At 36.7% G+C, this 13,965-nt stretch overlaps 2 protein-coding genes across 2 annotated transcripts; one reads left to right on the top strand and one right to left on the bottom strand.

Annotated features, from left to right (window-relative positions):
* Nucleotides 1–855: 855 nt before the first annotated feature.
* LOC147540710 (O-fucosyltransferase family protein) lies at nt 856–5,551 on the bottom strand. The gene is made up of 9 exons (XM_086643667.1): nt 4,892–5,551; nt 3,745–3,885; nt 3,539–3,611; nt 3,369–3,439; nt 3,189–3,277; nt 2,651–2,783; nt 2,241–2,473; nt 1,584–2,060; nt 856–1,490 (listed from the first exon to the last, which is right to left on the bottom strand). Exons 1-9 carry the CDS (start codon nt 5,318–5,320, stop codon nt 1,286–1,288), a joined length of 1,851 nt encoding a protein of 616 aa, XP_086499793.1. The 5' UTR covers nt 5,321–5,551; the 3' UTR covers nt 856–1,285.
* A 5,703-nt stretch (nt 5,552–11,254) lies between these two features.
* On the top strand, nt 11,255–13,943 carry LOC147540711 (phenylalanine ammonia-lyase 2-like). Its single transcript, XM_086638999.1, has one exon. The coding sequence runs from the start codon at nt 11,368–11,370 to the stop codon at nt 13,666–13,668; it is 2,301 nt and encodes a 766-aa protein (XP_086495125.1). The 5' UTR covers nt 11,255–11,367; the 3' UTR covers nt 13,669–13,943.
* The last annotated feature ends 22 nt before the right edge of the window (nt 13,944–13,965 follow it).

Genomic DNA, 13,965 nt, shown 5'->3' on the forward strand with positions numbered 1-13,965 from the left:
CGAAGAGTCATCCTCGATTCTGATACCACTTATGGCGCTCCAATCCTTACCAGGTATTGATATTGTCCCCGTTCAAGTAGTATCAGAACCGAAGACGACTCTTCGTTGCGGCCTTGCGGGTGGGGAGACTGTGATAGTTTCACATCACTCACAATAGTGTCCGGAACTTAGACTATAGGTGAAAGCTTAATACGTGGTAAGGACAATATGTTAAGACTTTAGATTGGATGAGGGAAAATAGAGTTGAGGTGTTAAATAAATAAATAAATAAAACTGTAACCACACCAATGTTATAAGTACATATTGGAAAGTTTGACAAAAATACGGTAAAATCAGAAGTTTAGATGCGATTGGAAATAAAAAGATCACGCACAATCAAATACCAAACTACCCGTTGTCACAAATTGGGGCCAAAATGAAGTTAACTTTTTTTTTTCTGGGTGATTTAGGGAAACAAGAACATCTATTGAAGAAGCAAACAATGTTTGGAAGAAAAGAATCCGAGACCAATACTCCTTTCACGATCCTAGGGTTTCGATTGGAGAGAGAGGGGGAAAAGGCGAAAGAAAGAGGGAGAATCAAAAGGGGTAGTGTGGCATCAGCCAGCGGTGGGAAGAGAGGAAGAAGAGAAGAATTAGATTTTTTTTGGGTGGCAGACGACCTTGCCGGAGTAAGGCCTCATTTCAGAACACATGTAGCTAATTTATCAGTTTTTCTATTAGCCCATAAAAAGACCGCTTAATAACAGCCGTTTTTGTGGTAAGACATAACAAAAAGACTTTTTAATCTTTTCGGTAAAAATAAGCTAAATGTAGTTTTATCTAATAATAATCTTCAAAAGCTTTTGATAAGATGTTCAACGAAACTTAATTTTCATTCGTGTTATTTGAAATGATATGCCAATACAATTCTAATTTGTTTCCATCGTGTACCTACAAAATTATTAAAATTTCATTGACATTTACTACATCATAACTGCATAAAATCTTAACTAAATAATGTCATTTTCTTTAAACTGAAATGAGAACATTAATCATCGGCTTCCAAGTCGTCTTCAACTGCGTCAATCCAGTCCATCTCTCTCTCTCTCTCTCTCTCTCTCTCTCTTTAGTTTCTAGAGTGGTGTCTATAAACATCTCGACGAAGTGGTTCCGAGTAAACACATCCGACCTTTGCCCATGAACGACCAACTCGAGATTCGACATCTTAAGTAAACCTTCATTTAGCTGAGAGCAAGCCTTGGACTGTCAAAAGGGAATTTTATAATAACATGAGATTGTAACAATTAGTTATCGTGTTGCGTTGATTCACATATACATCCTGGTAAAGGATTGGCGTAGAAACTCTCTTCTAGCTTCGGAAATTCTCCAGGCTCCCTTAGATATGGAGCTCCAGTTCGATCTTTGTGAAGTTTTTTCACTTTTGAACTGAATTCCTTCCAAGAAATATTCCCTTCATCAAACTCATCGACAAGTTTAACAAAATTCATCCTGCGTTTTAAGCAAAAAAAAGAAGTTCAGACATATGATTGAAACATAATTAGAAAAAGTTAGCATATTCCGAAGATCAAAGTGCGGGTTTACCTGTCTGGGCTAATGGTTTTCTTGAAGCCCTCGAAGCGTCTGTGACCTTGGACAGCTTTTGCCATGTTTCCGTCGTACGTGTAAACAAAAACATCGCTTTGAAGAGCAACAACATAATCTAAACCGGCAAGCATATTCTGGTGGTTCTTAAAAGGGTTGAGTTCTTCCTCGGTAGAAAGTGTAGAATGAGAGAAGATATTAGGGAAATCATTTCGAAGATATTCCATGCTTCCATTTCCATAAGCTTCACCAGCGACCAAATAAATCCTAGTGTTAGATGGGAAGCCTAATCCTTTGAGCAAAAGAGATGTTTCTCTTGGGGTTAAGGGGCAACCCCCAAGTGTTCTTCTCTCTGCTCCATCAATCTCCTTCTCTTTCCAATGGCTAACTTCGTATCTCATCTTCCGAAGTTCCTCACCTTCCTCGGTCGTTAAGTTATAACTGCAACCAGTAAATGCTAGCATATCCTTCTCATATCTGGATAGCGAACGAGAGAAGGTTCAAGATTAGATTCCAAAGATGCACTTGTTTTTATCCGATGAGCCGGTTTTATATTATCTCAGTTTCAATACGTATATAAACCCCAAGGTCTCATGTTCATAAGTTAAAAAGATACGTCGAAAAGTAGATCACAGAAGGTTATCTGCAAGAACTAACCTCAAATGGAGAGCAATATAAGGACTTCCGTTGACCCGCATCCTTGAAACTAAAGTGTTCCCTAGTTCTTCAATTGGTATGGAATATTTCAAAGCCCTGTAGTTTACAAGGCACCTCAGCTTTTGTATAGAAGTTGGAATTTCATTGTTGGCGAGTCGAGAATCAGTATGAGTGAAGTATATGACTTTGTGGTGCTTCAGAAGCGGTAAGATCTCTGACTTGTAATAACTAACCTGAAAAAAGCAAGTGAGCTAATTAAATATGGCTGATATCGACATAACTCAGAAAACAGATAAATGAAGTGTGGGCTGGTGGCTCCTGATACCATCGATGTGAGTCATTAGTCATTGTCTCTTATACACACACCAATATGAATAACACACCCATGATGAATGCTAGTTCAAGAATACCTTCGACCAGGATATTGGGGTCTTTTCGAAAGGCTCCATATCTGAATAAGCAGGTGGCAATGTCTCAACAATATGAATGACATCCTTTAGAGTCTCAATGAAGTGCCTCCAATCAAAGAGATCCTTGAAGCCACTGAAAATGAAATCATAAACGACGGCTACATAAAAAATAGCATTTACTATTTAGATATTCCAACTCAACTATGACATAGACGTGTCCATTTTGAAGAAGTAAAGTTGTGTATGATACTAGTTAGAGATTTTCCTAAGAAGTAGGAACGTGAAGAGGGAGAAATCACGATACTGTTATTATGAAGAGATGATCAGTGCCTGAAAGGTGAAAGCTAAAACACATGCCGGTAATTGAAGGAAAGACTACCTTGTGCTGGCGGAGAACAGGTAATGGAGTAGTTTGAAGCTCAATACAGTAAAACTTTAAGAAAACTTTTAGGTCATAAACATCCTGCTCTACTAGATTAATGGTGAATAGTGTTGCAAACAAATTCCTGGATGCAAAAAAACAAAGATGATATGATACCTTTCATCAGCCCAATAAGAACTGTGATCAAGTGAAGGAAGGACAAGTGTTGCTTTCAGGACCTTAGCAACGGCAACCATATCACAGATCTGCATTTTAAGACGTTTAGATACTAAAGAGTTGAAGCTATTAAAATTCAAAGGAAGCTTACTTCAAATTCCATAAACAAAATAGTTGTACCCCAAATCTCATCTGATTTAAGCCGCCATTTGCATTTATGAGAATATAACCGTTTGTCTTTGGATCCAACTCTGTATGAGACAAAGAATCGTATATACTATGTAAGAACTCTAAAATCTTGAAGGGAAGTTTCGCAATATAATGCAATAAACAATTTATAGATTGATTACTTTTGCGAGTTCTTGGTTGATCGATGCACTCAGTGAAGTTGTCACTGTTAGGCTTTGCCCAGATACCCGAGTGCTGAAATTAAAAACATGAAGAAAAAGGTTTGTCTTTTAATATTCTGCAAGTAAAAGTTGCTTGATTTCTGTCAGGATCATGGAATACTCTGATCACCAAAAATGTGTTCACCTGATCAGGTTTTTGGACTCACCTTGATCACACTTTTCTCATGACCAACTATCCCAGACTCTACCATCATTAGAGTTCTATCAACATCAATTTCACCATCCCCATACGCGTGCCTTTGAGAGCTTGAGATCGTCTGACCAATGATGGAGTTCTCAGAACGACCCTAATTATCAAGCAAATATATCATTAAAAATTTGCATTGAAACTATGGGTAAGAAGAAAGTTGCTTAAAAATAAGGAACTAAGAAAGAAGTTAGAGGTAAGAAGTTCATAATATGAAAATTGTGAGAAAACAGATCAAAGTTAACGTATTTCAGCGGAGGCCCGAGTGATCGAATCATTTGTCATTGAACTAAGTATGCATAATTCGCCCAACAATCATTAATCACAATAAAAAATTAGAACCTCCATCTTTTCCTCCACATTTTCAAGATCACTATCACATTCATAATATTTCAATTTTATCGATCAATTCTAAACAACTCTTTGTTCAACATGACCTATGAAAATTATCCACTTCTTCACAAGGAAAATGAAGTCTTCATCATAACTTAAAGCTTAAAAACTGATACACAAGAAAGCCCAGATCAGTAATGATCATTGAAAGCTTTAAACCCTTTATGTAAATGTTTTTCACTTGCTTTTCTGGCATACTTCTTTCACACATTGTCTTCTGAGGGAAAAAAGAACCTAAAATAAAATGGGTCTTACAAAGTTACAAGTGTAAGGTGTTGTTGTTAATCTGTTAACCATGAGTGTGTGTGAGAGAGAGAGAGAGAGAGAGAGAGACCAGCAAAAACCCAGGCCGATTATGAAGAAAGGAAACTGCAATTTATGGATCTGTTATAATTGCAATATTGCACCATAATTTTCATTAAAAAAATGGTTTTTTTCGATTTCTCGTTAAACAATATATATATATATATATATATATAGTATGATATCTTTCCTCTTTTCATGAATCAACTAGAACATAATTTCAGAAGTGCAATCCCAATTTGGCAAATAAAACCACCATTGAGAGATCCATTTTGATTATTTTTTTTAGTAAGACAGATTATCTCAAATTAGAAAAGCAGATAACTAGAATTTGCCTCAAATTAACCAAGTTCATGACTTTTACTAAAAACTGAAAAGAAGAACATCAAATTAAGCAATAAAAATCTAACCTGATGAAAACTTGCCCTTTCAACAGCAGATCCAAGTAACCCATTTGTGAAAATCTTGAAAAGACCTAAAAATAAACAAACTCCACAAAATATGAAGAACATCAAATGCCCTAATTTTTTCCTCTCTCTAACATTCTTCCCAAATAAAGGAGACCCAAGATGATGAAGTCTTTGATTCTGATGTTGTTGTGTTTGCTTCTTATCTAAAAATGAATCCAACCCATCAACTGAAAGTGTATTATTATTATTATTTTGGGTATCTGATCTTGGGGAATTAATTTGAAGTTCGATCTCGTGATGGGTATTGTTTCGTTTGAAAGATGCACCTCTTCTGGTCATGGGTCCAGAAAATCTTGGACTGTTAACTCTCTTCTGTGACATCATTCCATCACTGTTATTGTTGTTATTGTGATTTTGCTGGAAACCCATCAACTGGTAGAGGAAGAAGAGAAATGGGTGGGGATTTTAATGACAAATATAGTCGGAGATTGAAATCGCCATTAAAATTCAGAGTTTGAGAGTTTTTTTTTTTTTATTACACACATACCATACAAGATCCGTATTAGTCACACTAATGAACTAGCTAGCTTAAAAGTGTGGGTGGACAGGGAGAGTCTATTATTTCGACCCTTGGTTTTTCAAATTAATAACGATTATGCCACTGTTTCAAGGATTAATTATTTGTTAGTTAAATTACTACTAATAATCGAAAATGTGACATTAATGCATGATTAGAAGTACATATATAGGAATCTCGCTACTGTAAGACAGTTATAATGACAATCATCATTCACCAAGACTTCAGTCGTCAGTATCCCTATCATCAGGTAACCAACTTCCTTTCTCTCCCGACACTAAGACAGACGATAACCTTCGTACATAGTCTTACTAATGCGAGACATGTGTGGTTTTAATAAGTAACTCAGGTAACAATTTCAAACATGATTAAACTCTCACAGTGTGAGTGAGCGGTGTGTAAAGAGATTGAAAAGGAGTTTATTGTTGTATGTATCACTAATCACCGATTACTAGAGTTTTCAACTTCATGCATACGAATTACAGTCTACAATCTAAGTTGAGGATGAACCTTTTGAGGTCTCCATCCTTTCATCATTACATTAAGAATTTTGAAGCCAAAATCCTATTATCATATGCCAGTGGAGCATAATTGATCTGAATGTAAATAGTAATTTTTCTTTAAAATCTCAAGGGTAAACAAATACTGGGTAGGTTTAAGAATGTAAATATTGATAGAGTTTGGGGCGTTTGTTATTGTGATTATGTTTGATTGGCTGAATCTATCTAGGAGCTAGTCTCATGAGAAAAACATACCCCACAAGTAGCATATATAGCAATGGACACAAAAGTCTGAGAGCTGGATACACAACTTCCCTTTTCTGCTGCGCTGTACTGCTGTCTGTGTGGCCAACCTTACTTGACCTTTTTCCCTAATATTGACCCAAATCTTTTTTCACTATTTTTCTCTCCTTCTTTGAAGTCTATTTTATAGGCCGCGGCTTTGGGGAATAAAGAAAATTCTCCGGAGAATAAATTTTTATGGGGAATACAAAATACATTTTTTTGAAAGTTTTCCTCCATCTCATCACCTCTCTCTGCCACCTAACCTTCTCGCCACCTCATCATCATCTTCTCCGGGAAGGTCGCCGGCCGGCGACCTTCAAACATAAAAATAAAAAAAAAATTATTTTTTTCCTCTCTCCTCTTTCTCTCTCTGATTTTTTTTCTAGAGAGAGAGAGAGAAGAGTGTTTGAAAAAAAAAAATTTAGAGAGAGAAAGAGGAGAGGGGAAAAAAATAATTTTTTTTTTATGTTTGAAGGTCGCAGGCCGGAAAATTGGCCGGCCGGCGACCTTCCCGGAAAAGATGATGATGAGGTGGCGAGAAGGTTAGGTGGCAGAGAGAGGTGATGAGATGGAGGAGCCTTTTTTATAGCATCTTCTAAAATTAGAAGCCCCTTAGGAATAAAAAGAAACATAAAAAGTCAATCTTATTTGACTAGTTTTAAGAAAAATCTTTATTCCCCGGAGAATTTTCTTTATTCCCCAAAGCCGCTTTTATATTAGAGTTAATTCTTATTTGGCCCCCTATTTTGTGACCAACTTCTTTTATTGCTCCCTATTTTCCGTAAATTCAAATATGACCCCATGTTTTTAATGTAAATATCATAAACACCCTTCCTATAAATATTTTTTCAAAATAAAAAAAGATGAATTTCACCTCACTTCCACCTCACATCTTTCTCCAACTCAACTCTCTCTTCTCCGACGAAGGTCGCCGACCGAAAAATTTTCTATCCGGCAACCTTCGTCGGAGAAGAGAGAGGTGAGTTGGAGAGAGAGAAAGAGGTGAGTTGGAGAGAGAGAAAGAGGTGAGGTGGAATTCATATTTTTTATTGAATTTTATTTTGAAAAATATTTTATAGGAAGGGCAGTTCTGGCATTTACATTAAAAAAGGGGGTCGAATAGGAATTAACTCTTTATTTTGTTATAATCCAGTAAAAAACAGAGCGAAAAGAAAACCAACATATTCGCGAGGAAACTGAAGCAGGCGCGAAGGAAGCCCCCTAGTTACCATGTTCAAGAAGAAAGAGATGATCTGGTGGTATTCAACGATCAAGAACCACAAGAACACATCTCATATCGTTGGTGAAAGGAAACCCTACCGACCGTGTTCGGTTGCTGTCGCTTTGGCTCGTGGGTTTCTTTGATTCGTTAACTGTTAGCAGTGCTGATACACACTGATTTGGATGGCCCTCCATACCCCACATCCATACTTGTTTTTATGTCTGTTGAGAGCCCATTCTTCCAAGTCTTTACAGTATTTTCTCAAGTTATAGTCGTCACCCATAACTTCGCTTCTTCGTCTTCTACATAAGAGCATGTCCAATGCAAATCTCAATCTTAGAAACTCGGAGTGCCACGTAGGACTTTTAGAGTTTTTATCTTAAAATTCATCTCCAATGCAAAATTCAATCCAAATCTCCAAGATGACGTGTCGAGAGTGGAATGGAGATATCTCAAGAAGACACTCCATTTCTAGAGATATCTCTAAATGCCAACTCAACATTTTCATATATTTCAATGAAAAAAGAATGTCACATAAGTAATTTTTTGAGTTTTAGAGTGTTCGTCGGAGAAGTCCTTCGAATAGAGGATCTCAATCTTGACAAATAGGAAAGAGAAACATTAGAGATTGACATTTGAATCTCGACACACAGGATTTTTAGAATTTCTTTTGAGTTTTGTATTGGAGATGCTCTAAAATTTAACAACTTGGTATGATGCCATTACACCACAGCTAGGGTCGTATTGGTGAGTGGTAGCACTGGCAACTTGGTTCTCCTAAACCTGGGGTTTGTATAAACTGTTTCTGACTCTTGGCAAGACAACAAACAAAAGCACTTATATCATGGAAAGGAAGTTTAGGGGCACAACCACCTTACAATTGGTACACACGACTAGGGCACAAGTCGATATTTTTTCTTTTTTCTTTCAAATAACACATTACTTGTACCCGTTTTCCACCTTGAGGCCATGTCTCCTCGGCGGACGAACCCCCGCCGACGACTAACACGACCTTTGTTCTTATTCATATTTTATTTTCCTTTTAAACCGAAAGTCCAATAGAACTTGGACGACATCGGTAAACTCCACTCCCATTAGGATGATCCAGCAGACATCTTGAAGGATGGATTGTTGCTTTGTTAGGATAGTATCCGGAAACTGATGATTGTTCACTAGCAGTTAGGGTTATGAGTTTAGCCAATATTTGGTCAGTCCCTAGACCAAGTTAAAGAGGGGTGGGTGGTGTGTGCAATGGCAAAATCAGTTTTACTGACCCTGGACATTTTTGAATTTGGACTGTTGACTTAGTACTAATTTTTTTTTATTTTTATATTGACTACAATAGTCATTAGTAACGCATTAATACATCAACAGGATAGGATAAGTACGATAACTGTCGAATTCAAATTTTACAGAAACTACTGGTCAAAACCACATGTAACTACATTTATGCTCAAGTTCAATAATCATGAACTGCACTTGTACTGGGCTACTAGTTTATTAAGTTAAACGGTTAATGTAAGCAAGAAAAGCAAGAAAAAACAAGTGCCACATGTCGAGGCCCACAACCAAATAAAATGTTATTGACACAAGGAACACATTAATAACACTTGACTAGGTTAACTTAGAGGGTGTTTGATTTTTGCACTTATTAAGTGATTTTAACTTATTAAGTGTGGGCCGGCAATTTTAGGTCGTTTGTTTTTCACTTAATAAGTGAAAATCACTTCTAAGTGGTGGCAAAGTAAGTGCAAAATAGTAAGCTCCAACTTGGAGCTTATTATTCTGCACTTACTTTGTAAGTGCTAAAAAGGACATTTATATCCTTCTCCTAATATTGTAATTACCAATATAATTTTAGCTAAGAAGAAAATCTCAAACAATTGATAAATACAAAATCTTTTTATGACTTTCGCTATGACTCTTCTCTATCTTCACTCATCCTTCACTTAAGTTTTCCTCCTACATTTTTCTAACATCTCTTCTTTCACTAATCATGGAACACCCAAACTCCATGATCCAACTAAGTTCTTTCACATTGATAATTCTTTATTATTTACGATTAATATTTTTGACATAACATTCGTATATAGTAATTTTCTTTTACCTAAACTAACGAACTTATTACGAATTAGTATAAAATGCTAATGTGTAAATACACTAAGGTTAAAACAAACAATTTTTAATTTTTATAACATTTAGAATTAATATATAAATTAAAATCAAGCACTTAGAACGGATGGAAAACAAACGTCATATCACTTACATTTGATATCACTTATCACTTAGTAAGTGGTAGCACTTGTAAGTGCTAAAAAATCAAACACCCTCTTAGTGTGATTTAGTCGACCAGTCAAGTTTTATACATACATTACCTTGATTCAGTGGTGGCTTGGTGCTCAGCTTTTTGAGCCCGAAGTTGGCGACTTACAAACAAATTTGTTCTTCTCTAAGACACATTAAAACTAAAAAGAATCATATAAAATACTGAAAGAGTTGTATACTGGGATGACAAATTAGAGGAGGGTGCATGAGAATTAATATGAAAAAAATTGGGAATTCAGGGTTCGCTTTGCAACTTATAGGGCATACTTGCAGTGGCCCTAGTCTTCAAATTTCAGAAATTTTTTCCTTTTGTTTCACTGGATTTGACTTCTCTCAAAGGGAGGGGAATAATAAGAGTGACTGATGATCGGAAGAAACCCGAGGGTGAGCTCGAAACTGTATCAAGTTTGTCGCAGGCAAGGGGCCATCTAAACTGCTAAAGTACACTTCGGTATGGAGTGCCTTACGCAAAGGCACACATTATCGCGGTCTAACATGCGCAGAAGCGCATAATGGCACACGTTAAATTGGGCCCGAACGCATGATAGCTTACACTAAATTGAACGTGCGTGCATAATGGTATGGTCTAACTTATGCCTCGTGCATGTTTTTTTTTGTTGAAAGCATATGCTAAATCGCCTATTTTGGTTTTGCTCATTGAGAGGGATCGGGTGACATCTGAAAATGCACCATGGGGCAATTTCTATTGATTGGATACTCCTCTAATCCTCTTCCACTAAAATAGACTACTCAGTCTCCCAAGTCCTAACTCACTCCACCTACTTCTTTTCTTCCATTTTTTTTTTTTTGAAATTTCTTCCCTCTTTTTCATAATAATAATAATAATACTTTTGCATACTTTTTTTTTATTGACATGGGCCTCTACTTTTAAACTAAATCATGATGGCTTTAGTTTGTAGCACAAAATTCTTAATAATTGGTACTACATTTTATCATTACTATATAATTTCATGGCTTTATGATGTATAATTTTCTATTACATTCTTACAATTTTGTATTTTTTTTTTGATGAGAATATAATTTTGTAATTAAAAAGGAAATGAAGATAACATGAAATTCACGAGGACAATTCTCGTTTAAGATAACATTAACTTTTCAAAAACAGTTTGGTTTGATCATTATACATTTCGAAAACAAGCAAAACTATAGTTTTTATTTTCCATCACATGTTATTTGTCAAAAACCTACTCAAAAGAAATACTCCACTTAATTGGATATTGTAGTGCTTATTCTTGTCATAAAGCCTAATTATATTCAACAATTATTCTTACTCAAAAAAGAAATCATTCAACCACAATAATAGTCAATCCGTCTTCTAAAAGACCACAAGTCAACTAGAGCCATCTTTTCCAATCTTTTTCTAGGAAACTTATTTGGACCCCAACAACCAAAGACTCAAAAGACTTCGAAGACAGCACCCACCTTTCATACTTACTACCACATCTTCTTCTTAGTTCTCACTCTCTATATATAATCCATTTCATCCTTGATATGTTCACCAAAACCATTTACTTCTTTAAAGCTCAAACTTCACATTTCCCTAGCAATGGAAGCCGACAGAATCCCACGTCCAATCGACTCCTGTCGTCCGCCTACTCTACCTATCCCAAAGGACGGAATTAACCCTATATCGGTACCGGGGAACTCTTATGTTTCAAACCCACCACATTGGGCAAAGGCAGCAGAAGCTCTTCAATGTTCTCATTTTGATGAAGTTAGGAGAATGTTATTGCAATTTAAACAAACCCGCGTAGTCAATCTTCAAGGTACTACTCTTACTGTTGCTCAAGTTGCTGCAGTTTCTCGACGACTAGATGTTAAGGTTAACCTCGATAAAGAGGTAGCCCATGAACGAGTAACAAAAAGCGCTACTTGGGTTGTCGATAATATCGCCAGAGGAGTGGATATTTACGGTGTCACCACAGGTTACGGTTCTACTTCTTACCTTCGGACTAACAAACCGACCGATCTTCAGACTGAACTTATTCGTTTTCTCAATGCTGGAGTGATCGGAAAAGAATACCTTCCTTCAAATTACTCGAAGGTAGCCATGCTTGTCCGAACAAACACTCTAATGCAAGGCTACTCTGGCATAAGATGGGATATATTAGAAGCCATGGCCAAGTTGATGAATGAAAATTTGATTCCGAAATTACCACTGAGAGGAACTATAACAGCATCAGGGGATCTTGTCCCGTTATCTTATATTGTTGGATTACTTACTGGAAGACATAATTCTCAAGTACTTACACGAGAAGGCGAACTGATAAGTTCCATAGAGGCCCTGGCCCGTGTGGGGATTTCAGACCCGTTCGAGTTGCAGGCTAAAGAAGGCCTAGCTCTAGTTAACGGAACTGCAGTCGGGTCTGCAGTTGCTGCAACAGTTTGTTTCGATGCAAATGTTTTGAGTCTTTTAGCCGAAATTCTCTCTGCTTTGTTCTGTGAAGTTATGCATGGAAACCAAGAATTTACTGACCCACTTACTCATGAACTAAAGCATCATCCAGGCCAGATTGAAGCTGCAGCAATAATGGAGTTCCTCTTAGATGGAAGTGAGTATATGAAAGAAGCTAAAATACGAGCCGAGAAAGACCCACTTACAAAGCCTAAACAAGATCGATATGCACTTCGAACTTCACCACAATGGCTTGGTCCACAAATTGAAATAATTCGAATGGCTACCCATTCAATTGAACGAGAAATCAATTCGGTTAATGATAACCCATTGATCGATGTTTCTCGTGATCTTGCTCTTCATGGAGGAAATTTTCAGGGAACACCAATTGGTGTTTCAATGGATAATCTTAGAATTGCCATTGCAGCTATTGGAAAGCTCATGTTTGCACAATTCTCTGAACTTGTCTGTGATTACTACAATAATGGGTTACCATCAAATCTAAGTGGTGGATCAAACCCAAGTTTAGATTATGGATTTAAAGGTGCAGAGATTGCCATGGCTTCATACTGTTCAGAGCTTCAATACTTAGCTAATCCAGTTACAACTCATGTTCAAAGTGCAGAACAACACAATCAAGATGTGAATTCACTTGGTTTGATTTCTGCAAGAAAAAGTGCAGAAGCTATTGAGATCTTGAAGCTAATGTCCGCAACTTTCATGGTGGGACTTTGTCAAGCTATCGATCTTCGTCATTTAGAAGAAAACATGAAAGAAATTGTTAAGCATGTTGTTCAACAAGTAGTACTAAAAACACTTTATACTGCAGAAGATGGATCAGAGCTCGAATCTCGTTTCTGTGAGCAAGAACTCCTGCAGGTAATCGAACACCAACCAGTTTTCTCATATCTAGACGATCCAACAAATCCTTCTTATGCGCTTTTTCTTCAACTAAGAGAGGTTTTAGTTGAGAAAGCGCTCCAAAAAACTAAAGATGGAGAAGACGCCATTAATGAGAAAGATGGGTACTTGATATTCAAGAGGATACCAATTTTTCTAGATGAATTGAAAGCAAGGTTAGGAGAAGATGCAAGTAAAGCAAGGAAGAGATTCAATAATGGAGATTTTCCGATATCCAATAGGATTAAGAAGTGTAGGACTTACCCGGTATATGGATTTGTAAGGAATGAAGTTGGAACCGAATTACTTACTGGTGAAAAGAGAGTGAGTCCAGGAGAAGATATAGAGAAGGTTTATGAAGCCATTAATGAAGGAAAGTTGGGAGATGTTTTGACAAAATGTATGTCATTTTGGAGAGGTTCTTCAGGTCCGTTTACGCCAAGGTCGGCGTCAGCTGTGTCACCGGGAAATTGTAATCCGGAGTATTGGAGTTGGTTTGAAAAGGGAAGGTCTCCTTCTGCTACAAGTGGGAGAGGGTACTGGAATCTCTAAGGCTCAAGAGTTGTGCGTCTAAGACTTTGTAGTGAGAGAAACTCCATGTTTTCTTCTTAGTTTTGAATTGTAACTGGTGTTGGTTTTTTAAGCTATGGAAACTCATCTCTATTTGCTTATATAATTCCATACATGTACTATTCCAATAATACCTAAACCACTTCGAGTACTGCAAAGCGTAATGTGTGTGCCAAATACATAATTGATTATCGAATACTTGATTAATACCAAACTTTCAGTACAAGAAGTTTAACTAATCTACATTTTATTTATCATACACATTTGATTGATATAATA

The sequence above is a fragment of the Eschscholzia californica genome, unplaced genomic scaffold (assembly GCF_041429995.1).
Source record: "Eschscholzia californica isolate CP2 unplaced genomic scaffold, dmEscCali1.0.p SCAF_5, whole genome shotgun sequence".
Classification (NCBI taxonomy): domain Eukaryota; kingdom Viridiplantae; phylum Streptophyta; class Magnoliopsida; order Ranunculales; family Papaveraceae; genus Eschscholzia; species Eschscholzia californica.